This window comes from Rhinolophus sinicus, linkage group LG02, assembly GCF_036562045.2.
Source record: "Rhinolophus sinicus isolate RSC01 linkage group LG02, ASM3656204v1, whole genome shotgun sequence".
NCBI classification, from domain to species: domain Eukaryota; kingdom Metazoa; phylum Chordata; class Mammalia; order Chiroptera; family Rhinolophidae; genus Rhinolophus; species Rhinolophus sinicus.
The window spans coordinates 200,408,551-200,425,405 of record NC_133752.1 but is presented as its reverse complement, the minus strand read 5'-3'; the positions used below and the strand labels follow the sequence as shown (position 1 = coordinate 200,425,405).

The 16,855-nt window shown below is 63.7% G+C and overlaps 2 protein-coding genes across 5 annotated transcripts; both read left to right on the top strand.

Moving 5' to 3' along the window:
- Positions 1–953: 953 nt before the first annotated feature.
- Positions 954–9,629, top strand: MAPK12 (mitogen-activated protein kinase 12). Of its 2 annotated transcripts, none has more exons than XM_019712350.2 (12): positions 954–1,367; positions 1,453–1,582; positions 4,063–4,121; positions 4,899–5,010; positions 5,097–5,126; positions 5,380–5,427; positions 5,988–6,102; positions 6,339–6,410; positions 6,594–6,673; positions 6,751–6,829; positions 6,935–7,069; positions 9,083–9,629. In XM_019712350.2, the coding sequence occupies exons 1-12, from the start codon at positions 1,243–1,245 to the stop codon at positions 9,160–9,162; spliced, it is 1,065 nt and encodes a 354-aa protein (XP_019567909.1). In that variant the 5' UTR covers positions 954–1,242; the 3' UTR covers positions 9,163–9,629. The 2 variants fall into 2 exon arrangements, with proteins under 2 accessions (XP_019567909.1, XP_019567908.1); XM_019712349.2 differs by having other exon boundaries at positions 965–1,367; positions 6,896–7,069.
- A 1,125-nt stretch (positions 9,630–10,754) lies between these two features.
- Positions 10,755–16,808, top strand: HDAC10 (histone deacetylase 10). 3 transcript variants are annotated; one of them, XM_019712371.2, is made up of 21 exons: positions 10,755–11,183; positions 11,476–11,659; positions 11,729–11,863; positions 12,102–12,198; positions 12,447–12,544; positions 12,633–12,737; positions 12,883–12,951; positions 13,115–13,241; positions 13,431–13,496; positions 13,652–13,711; positions 13,791–13,880; positions 13,998–14,104; positions 14,178–14,245; positions 14,324–14,588; positions 14,706–14,790; positions 15,158–15,249; positions 15,393–15,449; positions 15,676–15,754; positions 15,941–16,123; positions 16,206–16,365; positions 16,524–16,808. In XM_019712371.2, the coding sequence occupies exons 2-21, from the start codon at positions 11,601–11,603 to the stop codon at positions 16,532–16,534; spliced, it is 2,013 nt and encodes a 670-aa protein (XP_019567930.2). In that variant the 5' UTR covers positions 10,755–11,183; positions 11,476–11,600; the 3' UTR covers positions 16,535–16,808. The 3 variants fall into 3 exon arrangements, with proteins under 3 accessions (XP_019567930.2, XP_074182739.1, XP_019567932.2); XM_074326638.1 differs by lacking the exons at positions 10,755–11,183; positions 13,431–13,496 and having other exon boundaries at positions 11,349–11,659; XM_019712373.2 differs by lacking the exons at positions 10,755–11,183; positions 13,431–13,496; positions 13,652–13,711 and having other exon boundaries at positions 11,350–11,659.
- The last annotated feature ends 47 nt before the right edge of the window (positions 16,809–16,855 follow it).

Here is a 16,855-nt window from a genome sequence, read left to right as displayed (position 1 = left end):
GCTCCAGTAACCCCAGGCTGTCCCCACCGGCTAGTCTCCAGCTCCTGATTGCTCAGAATCACCAGCCAGCCGGCAGCCCAGGTGTAAAGCTGGCTGGCTGGGCTTGAGCTGCTGATTCATGGTGGCTGGCTGGGCACAGAGGGCGGGGCAGGGGCCCCGGGGTCCTGTAACCCCGCTCCCTCTCAGACCTGGGTCACTGGGCTGGGAGAGGATGTGGGAAGGGGCTGGGGGCTCTATCCTTCAAAAGCGGCTGGTCCAGGATGGGGACGTGTTCTGGCTCATGAAAGGATGGTGCCCCACGGAGGAGTAGCGAGGCGCTGAGTGCCGGGGTAGGGCCCTGCTTCACCCCTGGGGTCAGGCACACCTTCCCCAGTGAGTGGAGAGGCTGGAGCAGGGCTCTGAAGGACAACCGGGGCAGTAAGCTGTGTGTGTGGGGAGCAGGCGGAGGAACTTGGAAGTGCTTGGAGCAGGCTCCCACCTGCCAAACGAGGAGAAGCAAAGAGCACTGGCCGTGCACAGGTCCGCACGCTCCAGCTCCAGGGTTTGGGAGGCCTGGGGTCAGTGGTCACTGGGAAGGGTGTTGGGGACGCAGCCTAAGTGCGGGAGGCAGAACCCACTACCCACCTTGGGAAGGGGGCACCCGTACTGGGGGTGGACGGGTCAGCACAGGGAGGGGGCCTCCTGGGGGTGGGGCTTTGGCTTTGGGAACACAGTGCTCAGCTAAGGGGAGGTCGGGTGGGGGGTGGGCAGTGACCCGGCTGGGGACAGAAGTCCTGTGGGCTCAGCGCTCTGGGGACACGGCTAGTAAGATCGGAGCCCCGCGGGGCCCCTGCTAAGACACCCCACGCGCGGGCGGGTGAGTTCAGCCGAGTGAGGAGGCGGCGGGTCTCAGACGCCGCGTCCGGTCCCAGGTTGGGCTGAGCTGCGGGCGGCGCTCCCCCCCACCCCCTCCCGCCTTCCCGGCGGCCGCCGCCTCGGGTTTCCGGAGAGGCTGGAGGGCGGGCGGGGGTATCACGTGCGCGCGGCCCTGGGGCGGGTTGGTCCGCAGGCAGGGGAGGAACCGGTCGCTACCCAGGCAAGGCTGGGGTCGGGCCGGGGTCGGCGGCTCACGCGAACCGGAGGAAAGAACCCGGAGCGGAGTAAACGCGCGGTGGCCCCGGGCGCTCGCCCAGGGAGTCCCGCGGATCCCGGGCCCGGTGCTCGCCCGAGGGGTCTGCGGCGGGGCCGGCGCCGGGTCCGGCCATGAGCTCTCCGCCGCCCGCCCGCAGGGGCTTTTACCGCCAGGAGGTGACCAAGACCACCTGGGAGGTGCGCGTGGTGTACCAGGACCTGCAGCCCGTGGGCTCCGGCGCCTATGGTGCCGTCTGGTGAGCGCAAGCCGGGCGGGGTGTCCAGTTGGCGGGTGTCCCGGCGGGTTGGCCCGGCCCTCCTGCTAAGCCGTGCGTCCCGCAGCTCGGCCGTGGACAGCCGCACAGGCGCCAAAGTGGCCATCAAGAAGCTGTACCGGCCCTTCCAATCGGAGCTGTTCGCCAAGCGCGCCTATCGGGAGCTGCGTCTCCTCAAGCACATGCGCCACGAGAACGTGAGTCGCGCTGGGCCTCCGCTCTGGACACCCGTCCATCGCCTCTGCTAGTCTTCCTGCCCCAAAACTCCAGGCCCCACCTACCCGGACCCCCTGTGTGGTGCGGCGTAGGTGGGGGTCAGGGCAGCCTCTGGAGAAGGGTGGGGGCTGCAGGTGGTGAGGGCAGAGCCCACCTCTTTCCGAGAGCGAGACTTCCCTGGGGTCTAGTACCCTCCTCCCAGGCCAGTCTCTGGGAAGGTGCCTCTGCTTCTTCCTGGGGTCACGTCTGTCTCCACAGCCCAGGCCCTGGTGAGGGGATGGACACTAGTCCAGGCTGAGGCAATTGTCCAGGTCTCACCCCAAATTCTGTGGAGCTATTTTCCTGGAATTGATACCCGGGCAGCTTCACCCAGATGCTCGCCTGAACTCACTGTGCTCCAGTCCATCTCCTGAGCAGCAGCCCCAGGACCTGGGAATGCAGAGCTAGGCATGGAATTGGAGTCCATCCTGGCTCTGTCACCTCAGAGCCTTGGGGTCTCCGGTGGTGGAGGACTCTGGGCCAGTGGCCAGCACACAGATGCTTCCTTCACAGCTCTGGCTGGGGTTTGTGGACAGTGTGGAGGGGTGGACCTGGGCCCCCACCTGGGAAAGCCCCCACCCCCATGCTTCCAGACCTGCCCATGGGACACCACACATGGCTGCCATGGACTTCTCTGGTGCCATTGCTGGCTGCTAAGAGCCTACCTCTGCCATGGGATTTCTCCTTGCTTCCCCCAGGGGCTGAGAACTCTGCCCCCCCCCACCCCCCAAGCCACTCCTGCCTCATGCCCAGTCTGGGCCGTCTGAGGGCTTGTGGTCTGGGCACCCAGGCCCTGGCTAATCATGCTCCTGACGTATGGTCTGGCCCCTCCTGGGTCATTGGAGCCCACAGCCTCCCCTCGGGATGAGGAGTCCCCAGGAAACTTGTCCCCTTAGCCCCTTGGGTATGTCCTTCATTCTCTCAGGCTTCCCATCTTCACCCTTGGCTCTTCCCAGGTGACATCCCAGGTGGACACCAGCGCAGCCTGGGCTTTATTACATCCTGGTCATGACTGTGCCTTGACCCCTGAAGGCAGACTCCTCTACCAGGCTTCATTTGGCTTTCCCCCCGTCCCCCTGCACACACACTCCCACCACCCATCCTGCCCGTCCCAAGGGCTCTGGGCTTTGTGTTCAGTCATCTGTGCTGGGGCCGCCCCCATTGTGCCAAGGGTCTTACCATCCCCGTGGAGCTGCTGACCTGCCCAAGCTGGGCATTGCCACGCCCTGAGCACCCTGCACACAAGCTGGGAGGCGCGGCCTATCATGAGCCCATTTTCCTTGGAGGACACTGAGGCTCCGAGAGGCTGACTGCAGCGGTGGTGGGGACTCACATGTCCCGCTCCTGCCCCTCCCCCCCACTCTGCTGCCATCCCTACCTCAGAGGCACAGAAGTCTCCATTAACCTGATGGCCCCTTAATCTCAGGGACTCTGTCCTCTGTCCTCTTCTTGCTCAAACACTCTCCCAGTGCCCCAGGCCTCACCTCTGTGGATGTCCTGCTCTGCTCTCTCCTCCCCGCTTGCCCATGGCTCTGGCCCTGGTGGTCATCTCGTTGTCCCTTCACCTCATGTCCACTCTCGCCTCACTCCGGTCTGTCCCCACATTCAGCATAATGCATGTTTAAACCCTTTCTTGTTGGCTGTAGGACCAAAGCCAAACCTTCACCTGGCACGTGAGGGCTTGCTAAGGCTCCCTCTGATCTCTGTGTGGTGACTCCCTGGCCTGGCCCTCGGCCACCTGGCCTTCCTCACTATGTTTCTCAGATGCTCCAAGTGTTCTCCATCCTGCCTCTGCCACCATTCCCATGGCTTCTGTTAGGTGTCCCTGCCACCCATGGCTCACCGGCCTGCCCCTTCGGCTACTCGGATATGCAGGCCTCACTGGGTCCTTGGATGCCCTGTCACCCTGAGCCCTGGGCTCCAGTTGTCAAATTACCTGTCTCCTGTCCCTCAGTCCTGACCAGAGGTCTGCAGGACCAGGTCTCACTTTTGGTTTGGTCATAGTGCTGCCTGCCTGGGCCTCTCCAGCAGAGGCACAGCCCTGGAAAGTACCTGCTGGATGTTGGCTCTCCCCTGGGAGGCTGTCCCCATCCTGGTCCTAGGTCTTCAACAGGGACAGGAAGAAGGGGAGGAAGGGCCAAGGAACTGGAGCTCCTTGGACGGCTGGGAACTGACCCAGACTAGGGGGCTGCCCCTCCCCCGAGGATCCCGGCTGTCACCATCCCAAAATAGCCTGGCAGGTGTGCCAGGGCCACGTCAGTGCTGCCAGTAGGTAGAGCCAGGCCCTGCGCACAGTGGGGAGCAATGGAGACAGCTGCAGGGGGCTTTTCTGCCCAGAGCACCGTGCCCGACTCAGGGCTGTGCCCAAGCCCCCACGCGCCCTGCTGAGCCCCTGCCCACCTGCGCTTGGCCTCCTCCCCAGGTGATCGGGCTGCTGGACGTGTTCACTCCCGATGAGACCCTGGATGATTTCACAGACTTGTGAGTACTAGCCTGGGGCTGGCCGGGCAGGGTGAAGGGCGTGGGGGGATTCTGGGTGGGTCTTGGGGCCTGCTCAAGGCCTCTCCCTGCAGCCTGGATGAGGATCGGGACGCACACTGCCCACCTGCTCCCCACACCACAGTCCAGCCCCTTGCCATGTGCCCCTGGGACCCCCGGCACTGGCAAAGCCAGGTGGAACCTGGGCCTGCTCCTCCCGTCATGCCTGGCACCAGGCCCTCTCCCGTGCTGGAGTCTTGGACCTGAGCATTTGTTAGCTGGCAGGTCCCGGGTTCTGGGACCCCGGCACCATGTGTGTGGCCGTAACTGGAGCTGCTGATCTTTGCTGGCAGGCAGGGGAGAATGGCAGGGTTCCTGTCCTGTGACTGCCTGGGTGGCCACCCTGGACTCACACTGTTCTTGGCCAAGACCCAGGGGCCTGGCCTGGGAGGGGCTGGGAGGACTGGCTTCTCACTGCCTGACCTTGCAGAGGCCAAGGCCCCAGATAGTGTCCAGGCCGTGCTAAATGTTTCTCTCCCTCCACCTACCCAGCCTGCCCCTCATACCCAAATGTCCTGCTGTCCCACACCTGCCCGCAGGCACGTCCCTCCTTTCTCTCACACGCTCCCCAGCCTCAGCCTAGGTGTTCCCCAGCCCGGGGAGCCACGGTGTGGGTGGTTGGAGGTGGATGGACCTGGTGAGGCACTGGGAGGTGGACACTGAGGGTCTTCCGGGGTCTGAGCCTGGCCCCATGGCACCCCGCCTGCCCGGCTCCCACAGCTACCTGGTCATGCCTTTCATGGGCACCGACCTGGGCAAGCTCATGAAGCACGAGAAGCTGAGTGAGGACCGAATCCAGTTCCTCGTCTACCAGATGCTGAAGGGGCTGAAGGTGAGGCCGTGCAGGGGGGTGGCAGGAAGAGCAGGACAGCTGAGGGCCAGGTGAGCTGACACTGCTGACCTTCTGTGTCCCTACAGTACATCCATGCTGCCGGCATCATCCATAGGGTGAGTCCTGGTGGTGGGGCCTCTGCAGCTGTGTGGGTTTCAGGACCCCTGCTTCCAGGAGCTTCTGCTTCCAGCCTGTAGGGGGCACCATGGGGTCCAGTGGGATGTGCACACAGTGCCTGCACACAGCCCTGGGGGCCCAGGCACCTCCACCCTTCCTGGAGGCTGCAAGGGCCGCTGCTCCCCGCTACCTGGGCTCCTGTCCTTGCCCCCTGCTGGTGGGGCCACACAACTAGCTTTCCTTTGCCCCCAGGACCTAAAGCCTGGCAACCTGGCTGTGAACGAGGACTGTGAGCTGAAGGTGTGTGTCGGTGGCGGGGCTGGGGGCTCCCTCCCCACCTGCCCATCTGCCTGCTGCTGCCACCTCGGTCCTCAGACCAGGTGGAGGGCCGGCCCAGGCCCGGGCAGAAGGATCACCCATCTAGGCGCGGCCGAGCAGCTGATGGCCACAGGCGCCCTGGGGAGGCTCTTGACTGGGGTGGCCTCGGGCACACTCACTCCCATCCCTCCTTGAGGTGAGGGGTGGGAGGCGTTCATGCCTGAGCGTTCATACCCGGTCCCTCATGCCTGAGCCAGGGTAGGGCCGAAAATGCCTTCTCAAAGGTGGAGGCAAGCAGGAAGTGGAGGACAGGCACAGGACCCCACAGGGATGTCTGCCCCTGCCGGTGGGCGGAGGTGGGTCCTGTTGGGCTAGGTGCGCTGGCCATGGGAAGGCTTGCAGGCCCGTGGCTGTGACCTCAGGCCCTGTGGGGTTGGCAGGGGCCCCAGGGTGCCCAGTACCCTTGGGGTCTGCTGGAACACAGGCTGGTCCACCCACTCCCCGGGGGCACCTTTGCCCCACCTTCCTTATTCTGGTTTCAGATCCTGGACTTTGGCCTGGCCCGGCAGGCAGACAGCGAGATGACTGGATATGTGATGACCCGGTGGTACCGGGCTCCTGAGGTCATCTTGAATTGGATGCACTACACACAGACAGGTGAGAGACTGCCCAGTCGGGTCTCCACCTGGGCCAGCCTGGACCCATGCTGGACCCGCCCCTTCCTGTTTCCTTATGGGAAGCCCATGGTGGTGCTTCTCGGGAGGCTGCTGAGGTGGGGTGGAGCCAGATGAGGGTGTGGCAGGCTCGATGACCCTTGTGTCCATGGCCCCTGACCCCCTGGGAGTCACCCTCCGACGGCCCACAGAGCCCTGATTCGAGGGCTTCTGTCTCAGTGGACATCTGGTCGGCGGGCTGCATCATGGCCGAGATGATCACAGGGAAGACGCTGTTCAAGGGCAATGACCGTATCCTGCACCTGTGGGGTCAGGCGGGAGGGGCGTGTCCTGCACCTGTGGGGTCAGGCGGGAGGGGCGGAGCCTGCACCTGTGGGGTCAGGCGGGCTGGGTGGGGCTGGGCGCACTGTCCAGACGGGGCGGGTGGGTGAGCCCTGCTCTCTGGCCCATGCTGTGCTCCTGAGCTCAGCGGAGACCTGGACCAGCTGAAGGAGATCTTGAAGGTGACAGGGACGCCTCCTGATGAGTTTGTGCAGAGGCTGCAGAGTGCCGATGTCAGTCGGAGCTGGGCAGGGGCTGGAGGGGCTGGGTCCTGCCTGGCGCTGGCCCTTTACCCTTACTTCTCACACAGGCAAAGAACTACATGAAGGGCCTGCCCGAATTGGAGAAGAAGGATTTTGCCTCCATCCTGACCAACGCAAGCCCTCTGGGTAGGGCCGGCCTTGGGGGAGCGTGGGGCCCTCTCCTTGGCCCAGCCTGACCTGCCCTCCCCCCAGCTGTGAACCTCCTGGAGAAAATGCTGGTGCTGGATGCAGACCAGCGGGTGACGGCGGCTGAGGCACTGACACACCCCTACTTCGAGTCACTGCAGGACACGGAGGATGAGCCCAAGGCCCATAAGTATGACGAGTCCTGTGAGGATGTGGACCGTACGCTGGACGAGTGGAAGCGTGAGTGGGGGGCTTGGGCAGGGCCTGTGGCTGGACCCTGTAACCCCTGTGGCCTGGGCTCAGAGTCCTGGTCCGCAAGGTGAGGGACACAGCAGGAGGTCAGAGGGCAGCGGGGCTTCCTGGCTAAGGTGCCCTCTGGCTGGAGCTAAAGGATGAAAGGGAAGGCATTCTGGCAAGGGCTTGGCACATGCATACATGCAGGCACACGTTCTGGAAACCATGGGGGGCAGCTCTGAGCTCAGGGCGCTTGTGAGCACTTACTGTCCCCTATCCAGGCCAGAGATCCGGCCATCCTGGAGCCCCTCCACACCCACTTGTCCCCAGGCCTCTGCTCACACCTCTTGAACTCTTCCTTGCCCCTTTCGTTACCCCTCCCACCTGGACAGTGCACACCCCTCACGTCCTGCCAGCTCACAGCACCTCACCCCTCCTGACCACGCCTGGCCTGTCCCCTAGAGCACCACTGAGCATTCACACCCCCTATCACTGCTCAGCTCCTCTAGGCTTTGCGCTGCCCACTCCCTTTACACCAAGGGCGTCTGAGGGTTCACCAACATCTGGTCAGCCTCAAGCCGGGTTCAGGGAAGCCTGCCTGGTCTGCAGGTTTCCCTCTGCTTGGCTCTGATGCTCTATACTGGAACTGGCCTCATCCATGTCCACTCCAGAATGGCAGGCCATGAGGGCTTTGTGTGTTTCCATGGCTGCAGGACCTTCCTGAATATGTAGGGATGCCTGCGGGCAGCAGTTAGCACCGCTGGGTCCTAGGCCCCGTCCTGCCTCAGACCCAGGGCCTTGATCCTACCCATGGGGATGGGGGCGGGGCTGGACAGCTGGTGGTTCCCAAACCATGTTCCTTAGGGACCCTGGGTTTCTGGGGCCTCCACCAGGGGCTCCGCCCCATCTGTGCCGTTTTTTGTGCTTGTAAGTTTGGGTTGAGGGAAGTTTTCTGTTGCTAAAAAAAGAACCTGAAAACCACGGGCCACAGGATCCTCTCTGCGGTCCCTCCCACACAAAACATTTTGAGAGCTTTTGCTCTGACTACAGATCATGTGGTCTGTTCGTGGCTGAGCCCCCGTCAGGATGCAAACTCTCATCACCTCGTTCCCATGGAAAAGGGCAGCTTTACTGAAGTGACCTCACACAGAACCTTCCCTGTGTGGACTGGCCCCTGCCTTAGGATTACAGCAACAGCCTAGGAGGCACCCTGACCACACAGACCACCTGCTCAGAAGGCACAGTGTTTCCTGAACTGGCCTTGTGGAGTGCTGGTGTCCACCAAACAGGCACCCCACTACCTACTACCCCAAAGGCTGGGATAGGCTGAGCGAACCTGTCCATTTGCAGACTACTCAGAGGGGAATAGAGCAGCCCCCCAACCCAACCCCCACCCCGCCTCTGGGTGGCTCCCTTCTGGCAGTTCAGGGAACATGACCGCTGGGTGAGGAAGGTGGGTACTGCAGAAGTTGGTGGGAATTCCTCTCAGCTAAGTCTGAATATCCTGGATCCAGAGGCTGAGGTGTGTCCTGGTGGGACTCGGCGTGAGCACGTTGGTTTACATTCCTAGGACGTCCTCTGTTCACTAAAGCAGGCAGTGTGCACGAGGCCTGCCCGGACACTTCAGGGGCAGTGGTTTTGGGCTCCAGGAGCCTTATCAGGGTGGCTAGTCCCTGTGGACTGACTCGTGTGGGCTGAGAGTGGTTGTGGCCTGGGACGAAGTCGCATGATGGGACAGAAGACACCTATGCCCCAGCAATGACCTCTGACCTGATACTTTGGGGGTGGGTTGGCCCCTAAGTCAGTGGCTGTCAGCCTGTGTTCTGGGCCTGGGAATTCTCCTCACCACTCCCTGAGTGGACTCACGCAGGACTCATTGCTGGTTGGGGCGACCACCAGAGGACGGCCCAGCAATTGTTCCCGGTCACTTGGGGTCCGCAGTGGTGCACACTGGGAACTGATTCTGACGGGTGACCAGGCCCCTTCACCCGTGACTCTGTCTGTCTCACCCCACTCCAGGTGTCACGTATAAAGAGGTGCTCAGCTTCAAGCCTCCCCGGCAGCTGGGCGCCAGGGCCTCCAAGGAGACGGCCCTGTGAAGACCCCTGGGCCCTGAGGGAGTGGAGGGGATTCGGCCTAAAAGGGAGATCCTGATACCACTGTGACCTTGGCTAGGGCTCGCTTCCCAGGAGGCTCCTCGTTGCATGGGCCCCCCCACCCCCTACAAACCTGTGCCCCTGCCCTCAGGCCCCCAGTCAGCCTAACCTTGTAGGAGAATTTGGACTTTCTGGACAGGACACCCACCTGACCTGGGCTGGTCTCTGAGCTCCTGAGAAGCCTCAGGTCTTAGGGTGGGTGGGGCTTGGGATCAAGGCCTGGCTTCTGACCCTGCCTGCTCTGGACCATGCTGCGGCCAGCTCATGTGGCTGACAGGAAGGACAGGGAGGGCGCCGACTCGGGGACATCTCTCCTGGAGAGCACTGGTGTGGACTCCACTGGCACCCACAGCCTGGAATGTAAATTGCCCATGTGGCTGGGAGGAAATAAACCCTTTGTAGAGCGCCCACTCTGGCTTCACTTCCTGGTTCATGGGCTGGATCCCCACCTTTAGGCCTGTGAGCTGCAGCCTTACCTAGAGGCCAGCCTAGAAACTCAGCCCCTCCTGAGCCACTGGGCTGGGGCATACTCTCCCTCCCGGTTCTGGAGCCCCCACATTAGGGCTTGCCCCCTCTCCTTGTGGGGTGACCTTCCTCTAATGGCTTGGACTCTGGAGCCAGACTTTGGGGCAGGGCCTGATGGGGGCGGGCGTTAAGGTCCAACCTGGGGCTCAGTCCCAGCTGTCTGAGTTCCCTGCGCGCTCCAAGACCAGATTCCTAGGGAGGACGGGTTACCGCTGCAGCGTCCAGGCACCTCAGGCCTCTCGGCGGCGCCGGTGGCACAGCGGAAAGCTGGGTTCTGTTCTGATTCCCGGGCACGCCCCAGCGCCATCGGTAAGCCCGCAGGGCCCTCTGCCGGCCGTTCGACGTCTTCCAGAGCTGGCAGCCGGATCCGAAGCCACTCTAGGGCGCCAGTGGCCGCCCTGGCTCCTCCCACCTGTCCCCGGGGTAGGTGCGCCCAAAGCTGGGTCAGGCCATCCCCCTTTTCTCGGTCTGGAGTTCGGCTGGACACGCGCACAGTCGGTCCAGCCAAATAGTCGGACAAGTTACCACAGTGGACGCCGGTCTTCTCTGCGGACAAAGGCTTTCCGGTGCCTCTGGGACCCACCCCTGCCGCGACCCTCCATTCTGTGGGATTCAAACGGGGCGGTCCACCGCAGGCCACGCCCGTCGCGGTCACGTGTCCCAGGATGGCCAATCAGCACGCCATTCCCTAGCCACCCGGATTGGCGGGCACTTGACCCCAAATGACCCAGTTGGAGTCTTCCCGGAGTACCCGCGGGCTGCCCGCTTTCGGCCTGACTAGGACTGTGGAGACTCACACGGGGCAGCAGGGGGCGGGGCCCTGTCAGGGCCGTAGTCTACATTTCTCTCACCGTGGGGCTCGCCCCGGCACTGTAGAGGCGACCGAGGAACCGGACTAGGGGCACCACTGTCCCCAGGGCTCTCCTCCTAGACCCCAGAACCCCACCCACGCCCCGCCCCCAGGGTCCAACCCTCCCAGACCCCAGGACCCAGTCCACGCCCCTCCAAAAGGCTCCCCACTCCCAGGGCCCAGTCCCGGGAGCCCACGGGTTTCAGGCCCTCGGCTCCCGGTGCCTCCTCTCTCTGGTCATCTTGCTGTGTGACTGTGCCCGCGCCTCCCTTGGCTGGCTTCGTTCATCCCTCGCCCAGACCCTCCCTCTCCGTCCTCATTTCCCTCGCCCCACGCGGCAGCGACTCCTGTCCATCTTCCCTGCTAGTATCCTGACCTTCCCACTCAGCCGCTCTTCGCCCAGGGATCGTTCTGAAGCTTACATCGAACCCTGTCACTCCCTTCTTAAACTCTGAGGGCAGCGCAGCACGTCGGGGCAGCCCTGGCAGACGAAGCCACAACTCCCGGCTCCGCTCTACTTTCGCAGCTCTTCCCGGAGCCCCGGCTGCGCGGTCACGGTGGACCTGGGGCAGAAGGGGCTCAGCCCACGGTACGCGGGTGGGGCCGCCCTGGCATCCACGGAGTCAAAGCACACGGCCTCGGGCTCACACGCATGACCCCCCTCCCCCCCATTTCTAGAGGGTAGGAGGCCGCCGACCCGCCCTGGCTGCCGCGTGGCTTCGGAGGAGGTGGAGCCGCAAGGGGGCGGGATGGTACTGGTCCGAGTGGGAGGAAGCCGGAAGCGAGGCCTCGGGTGCTACCTTGACAACCCCGGACTCACTCGGTTGCTGGCTGCGGCCTGAGGTCCCTTTCCTGCCCTGGTTGTGTGTGTTCCTGCCCAGGCTCTGTGGCCCAGGCGTGGCACTGCTCCCTCGGGCTGCAAGGAGGGGAACGACAGTACACTCGCTGGCGAGTGGGGGCGTCTGGGTCCTCCCACCTGGTGGCACACAGTGACCACGGCCTGCCCATGGGAACCGCACTCGTGTACCACGAGGACATGACCGAGGCCAGGCTGCTCTGGGAGGAGTAAGTGTGACTTGGCAGAGGCGGGGGAAGGGGAGGGGGCTCTGGACTGTGAGCTCTGTGTCCACTCAGCCCCGAGTGTGAGATCGAGTCTCCTGAGCGCCTGACCACCTCCCTGGAACGCCTGCAGCAGTGCGGCCTGGAGCAGAGGTGCCTGCGCTTGACAGCCCGAGAGGCCTCAGAGGCAGAGCTGGGCCTGGTGCACAGGTCAGACCCTGGGCTGGCCACATGCCTTGGAGGACACAGGTCGCAGCCGAGGACCTGGGCCCCCTGGGCCTGCCAGCACCTCACAAACAGTGCCTCTCCCCCATGTGCCTCAGTTTCACCATCGAGTGGGTGGGGGAGGGAGCAATGAGGTGGACAGTCCCACCTAGGGTTTGCCCCTCTTTTCCTCTTCTCCCCATTCATGTTAGTGACCCTGCCTTGCCTGCCTGCTCCTCTGCAGCCCAGAGTACGTGGCCCTGGTGCGGGGGACCCAGGCCTTGGGCACGAGGGAGCTCCAGGCACTGTCTAGACAGTATGATGCCATCTACTTCCATCCGGTGCGTGCCCTGGGGACACACCCACCCACCCAGACACACATGCTTGTTCACGGCCATGGCCGCCAGACCTGGCCAAAGTCCCCAAGTTCTTGGATGTGCCAATGCCCTGCACACCTGGCTGCCGCTGCTTGCACCTGGGACGATCCTGGCCCATTCCATTCAGCACTTGGTGCCCTGCAGCCTGGCACAGGCCTGGGCAGAGTCTGAGGTGTAGTGGTGGGGGGCTCATCTTCACCCCTCCCCCACAGAGTACCTTCCACTGTGCCCAGCTGGCTGCAGGGGCCGGGCTGCAGCTGGTGGATGCAGTACTGACAGGAGCTGTGCACAATGGGCTTGCCCTGGTGAGGTGAGAGCTGTCCCCCTACCATAGCTGCTCCCCATGTGGGCACACACATGTGACCCTGCCATGCCCCATGCTCCGCTCTCACCTGCAGGCCTCCTGGGCACCACAGCCAGAGGGCTGCTGCCAATGGATTCTGCGTGTTCAATAATGTGGCCTTAGCGGCCAAACATGCCCAGGAGAAGCATGGGCTGCAGAGGTGTGTGCTGGGCCAGCTGCAGGGGGCGGGGCCAGATGGAAGGGCCGCTGCTGAGACCCCACCCAGCCCCTCGCATCCTGGACTAGGCTCTGGCATGGAGGTGGGAGGCCACTCCCCTTGTGAGCTCCGTGCTCTCTGTCCCCAGGATCCTCATCGTTGACTGGGATGTCCACCATGGCCAGGGCATCCAGTATACCTTTGAGGACGACCCCAGGTGACCTGGGGGCGGGGACCCCACTCTTCCGGGGCACGTAGCCTGGCCTGGGAAAATCCAAGTGGGAAGACATGGTGGTTTGCTCCAGGGTCAGGGTTCTGAGAGGAGCCATGGGGCTGAGGGTCCTGACCTCTGACCTCTGACCATGGCCGGTTATCCCTAGCATCCTTTACTTCTCCTGGCACCGCTATGAGCATGGGCGCTTCTGGCCCTACCTGCGAGAGTCCAATGCAGACACTGTCGGGCAGGGACAGGGCCGAGGCTTCACTGTCAACTTGCCCTGGAACCAGGTGCCACCTTTCACCACCCACCCTACTCCCCAGACCCCCCACCCAGCCCACACCCCCCACCCCACAGCTCCAAGCCTCCTGAGTGTAGTCCAGGGCCTCCTGCCAGGGTCACCCCCAGAGCCTGGGCTCCAGGGGTGAAGGCCCCACAGCCCCCCTGACGGGGCCCACCGCTGACACCCGTGGCTGCAGGTCGGGATGGGAAATGCTGACTACGTGGCCGCCTTCCTGCATGTGCTTCTCCCTGTGGCCTTTGAGGTGACAGTGTGGGGGACAGGGGCAGGAGGGTGGGAGGGGGACTCAATGCCCAGAGTTCCCCCCCACTCCACTGGAGCAGAGCTGAGTCCTGGGCTGGGGAGGGTCTCTCTGGAGGGGCCTCCCCTTCACCCCGCCCCACCTGGCCCTGCCCACAGTTTGACCCTGAGCTGGTGCTAGTTGCAGCAGGATTTGACTCAGCGATCGGGGACCCCGAGGTGAGGGCCCGGCCTGGCTGGGAGGGCTTCTCTTCTGGGGTCCTGCAGCCAGGCCCCGTCATACCTGCTCTGGTTCCAGGGGCAGATGCAGGCCACGCCAGAGTGCTTCGCCCACCTCACACAGCTGCTGCAGGTGCTGGCTGGTGGCCGGGTCTGCGCTGTGCTGGAGGTGACTATAGTGAGCAGGGAGGGCCCACGGGCCAGAGGCTGAGGTGCTGCCTGAGGGGCCTGCCACCCAATAATACCCCTGCCCCAGTCACACCTCTGCCCTCCTCCCTCCTCCCAGGGTGGCTACCACCTGGAGTCGCTCTCCCAGTCAGTGTGCATGATGGTGCAGGCCCTGCTGGGTGACCCTGCCCCACCCCTGTCGGGGCCCATGGTGCCACATCACAGGTGCGAGGGGCAGGAGGGTGGGAAGGGCTCTGGCTGCCAGGCCAGGCCTCACCATTCCTGGTTCTCCCCGTAGCGCCTTGGAGTCCATCCAGAGTGTCCGGGCAGCACAGGCCCCTCACTGGAGAAGCCTCCAGCAGGAAGGTCAGTGTGGCGTGGGCCAGGTGGAGGGGTTGTACCTTGGGCTCCTATACAGTGGCTGTGACTCTGAACCACTCCTAGGCCCGGTCCCTGTCCCGAGTCCCAGTAACCACTCCCCAGAGGGGAAACCCTCGACTCTGCTGCCTGGGGGTTCTGAATTCAAGACTGCAGCAGCCCAGGCCGCGGCAGCACTGAGCTCCCTCCTAGACCAGCTGTGCCTCCAGCCTACGCCTCCTATCCGCACGGCTGTTGCCCTGACTTCGCTGGGCGCTGGCCTGGTCCTGCCCCCTGATGCCCTCTGTGAGAAGGGGTCAGCCCCACAGGAGGAGACGCAGGCCTGGGCCAGGTGAGCAGAATGGGCTGGGGAATGGGATGGGGCTATGTCCACCACGCACCCTTGTGTGACTCACCTGTGGTCTGTGTCACCCCATGGCCATGTGTCCCTCTGGTTTGCCTGCCACAGGCTACATGAGGCCTTGGCCAAAGACGAGGCCCTCACTGCACTTGGGAAGGTCCTGTACCTCTTGGATGGGATCCTGGATGGGCAGGTAGGGGCACCTGGGAGGGGCTGGGGTGGCTGTGGAGCTGGGGGCAGGGCCCAGGACCTGCCCAGGACCGGTGGCCTGTCCAGGGGAATGCTGAGAGGTACAGAACCCGTGGACATGAGTGTCGCCTTGTGCCCAAGACCTTTCCCACAACAGCCCCAGGGACAGGGTCATGAGCACCCCATCAGGCCCCTCAACTAAATGCTCTTTGGCAGAGAGGGGGAAACTGTGAGCATCTTATTTTCAGAAGTGGAGCAATTTGACCTCAGAGTATACGGATGACAGTCACTGAGACAGGGACCAAAAGAAGGGACTGATGGGTGTTTCCCTGGTTTGGGGGTTGCCCTCCACTGCTCTTATCACTCCTCAGGTGAGCAGCGGCATCGCAGCCACCCCAGCCCCTGCTGCAGCTGCCACCCTGGATGTGGCCATTCGGCGCGGACTGTCCCAGGGAGCCCAGAGGTAAGCTTAGGCTGGCCTGAGCCCCTGAGGGCATGGCCCATGGGCACCCCTGCCCTGGCTGGCCACGTGGGAAGGGCTCTGAGAATGGACTCCGGGGGTGGGGTGGTGCATGCAGCCTGTCCTGGGGCCGACTCTTCCTCTAGGCTACTGTGTGTGGCCGTGGGACAGCTGGACCGGCCCTCAGACCTTGCTGATGATGGGTATGACTCTTGGGTCACGTGTACGTCCAGTTCTGCACGTGGGTGGGCACATTGCTCTGGGTTCCCAGAGGTGACAGGTGGGTGGGCTGACGGGTTGTTGGGAGCAGTGCCAGGAGGGTCTCTGGCACAGGCAGCACTCCCAGCACCCCTACCCCTGAGCGCCCCTCTATTGTGGGCTCTGGAGGGTGAGTGGACATGTGTCCGTGTGCTCACTCTCCCCCGGAAGGAGGAGTCTGTGGCTGAACATCAGGGGCAAGGAGGCAGCTGCCCTGTCCACGTTCCACGTGTCAGTGCCACTGCCAGCGGTGAGTGATGGTGTCCCAGGGCCGGGCAGTGGCTGCTCACTGGCATCATCATGAGGGCCAGGCCCCTGGCCTTCACCTGCCCTCTTGGCCTCCTGATGGGACTGGTGGTGTGGCTGCCCACCCAAGACTGGCAGGAGGGGTATCGCCTGGGTGAGGGGCTGGGCTATGCTTCTGTCCCTCCCACAGACAACTGGTGGATTCCTGAACTGTGTCCTGGCCTTGGTGCTGCCTCTGGCCTATGGCTTCCAGCCTGACCTGGTGCTGCTGGCACTGGGGCCGGCTCATGGCCTGCAGGATCCCCAAGCTGCACTCCTGGCCGCACTGCTGCGGGTGCCAGCAGGGGGCCGAGTCTTGGCCCTGGTGGATGCGGTGAGTTAGGCAGGGTGGACATGCTGTGGGGTGGGAGGTGGGGAGAGACCAGTGATTCACTTTCATCTGTGCCCTGGCCCAGGAGTCCACACCACAGCTCGCGGGAGTCCTGGCCCGGGTGCTGTGTGGGGAGGCGCCCCCCAGCCTCGGTCCCTTCTCTATGGCCTCCCCAGAGGACACGCAGGCCCTGATGTACCTGAGAGGGCAGCTGGAGCCACACTGGAAGATGCTGCAGGTGGCCGGTGAGACTGGGGGACAAGACTCAGGTTGAATGCTTGTGGCTGTGGGGGGACAGTTCTGCCTTAGAGCTCCGGGGCGAGAGGGGCACAGGTCTTGGGAGTGGGGTGCTGCCCTGAACCAGATCAGAGAAGTGCCAAGCTGATTGTGTGCCTCTTCCCAGCTCCCGTTTGAGTGCTGTGACCTGGTTGCTGGAAATCAGCTAGGGGGAGGATTTATACCCCGGAAATGACACTACCAACCAGTCCCCCAAGAGCCGGTTGTTAAACATTCACCCGAACACCACTGCCTGAGGCCTCTATCCTGATGTCCAGGCCACGGGCCGCCCAGGGCACTGGCGCAGGGGCAGTGTCCACTGCAGGGACCTGAAGCTCCCCGCACACGCGCCTCTTCACGGAAGGCCCCGCCCAATCGCCCTCCACTCCATTCAATAAAGGGTTAAGCGAAAGTCTGACTCCGCCTCCGTCACTGCGCCCGCGGCGCCGGACCTCAGTT

Excerpts from the sequence above, each read along its gene's own strand:
- HDAC10 (XM_019712371.2), top strand. The coding sequence starts at position 11,601 with ATGGGAACCGCACTCGTGTACCACGAGGACATGACCGAGGCCAGGCTG. Across the intron at positions 12,545-12,632 it reads AATGGGCTTGCCCTGGTGAG|GCCTCCTGGGCACCACAGCC; the intron begins GTGAGAGCTGTC and ends TCTCACCTGCAG. Across the intron at positions 13,242-13,430 it reads TCAACTTGCCCTGGAACCAG|GTCGGGATGGGAAATGCTGA; the intron begins GTGCCACCTTTC and ends CCGTGGCTGCAG.
- MAPK12 (XM_019712349.2), top strand. The coding sequence starts at position 1,243 with ATGAGCTCTCCGCCGCCCGCCCGCAGGGGCTTTTACCGCCAGGAGGTG. Across the intron at positions 1,583-4,062 it reads AGCACATGCGCCACGAGAAC|GTGATCGGGCTGCTGGACGT; the intron begins GTGAGTCGCGCT and ends CCTCCTCCCCAG. Across the intron at positions 6,103-6,338 it reads GATGCACTACACACAGACAG|TGGACATCTGGTCGGCGGGC; the intron begins GTGAGAGACTGC and ends CTTCTGTCTCAG.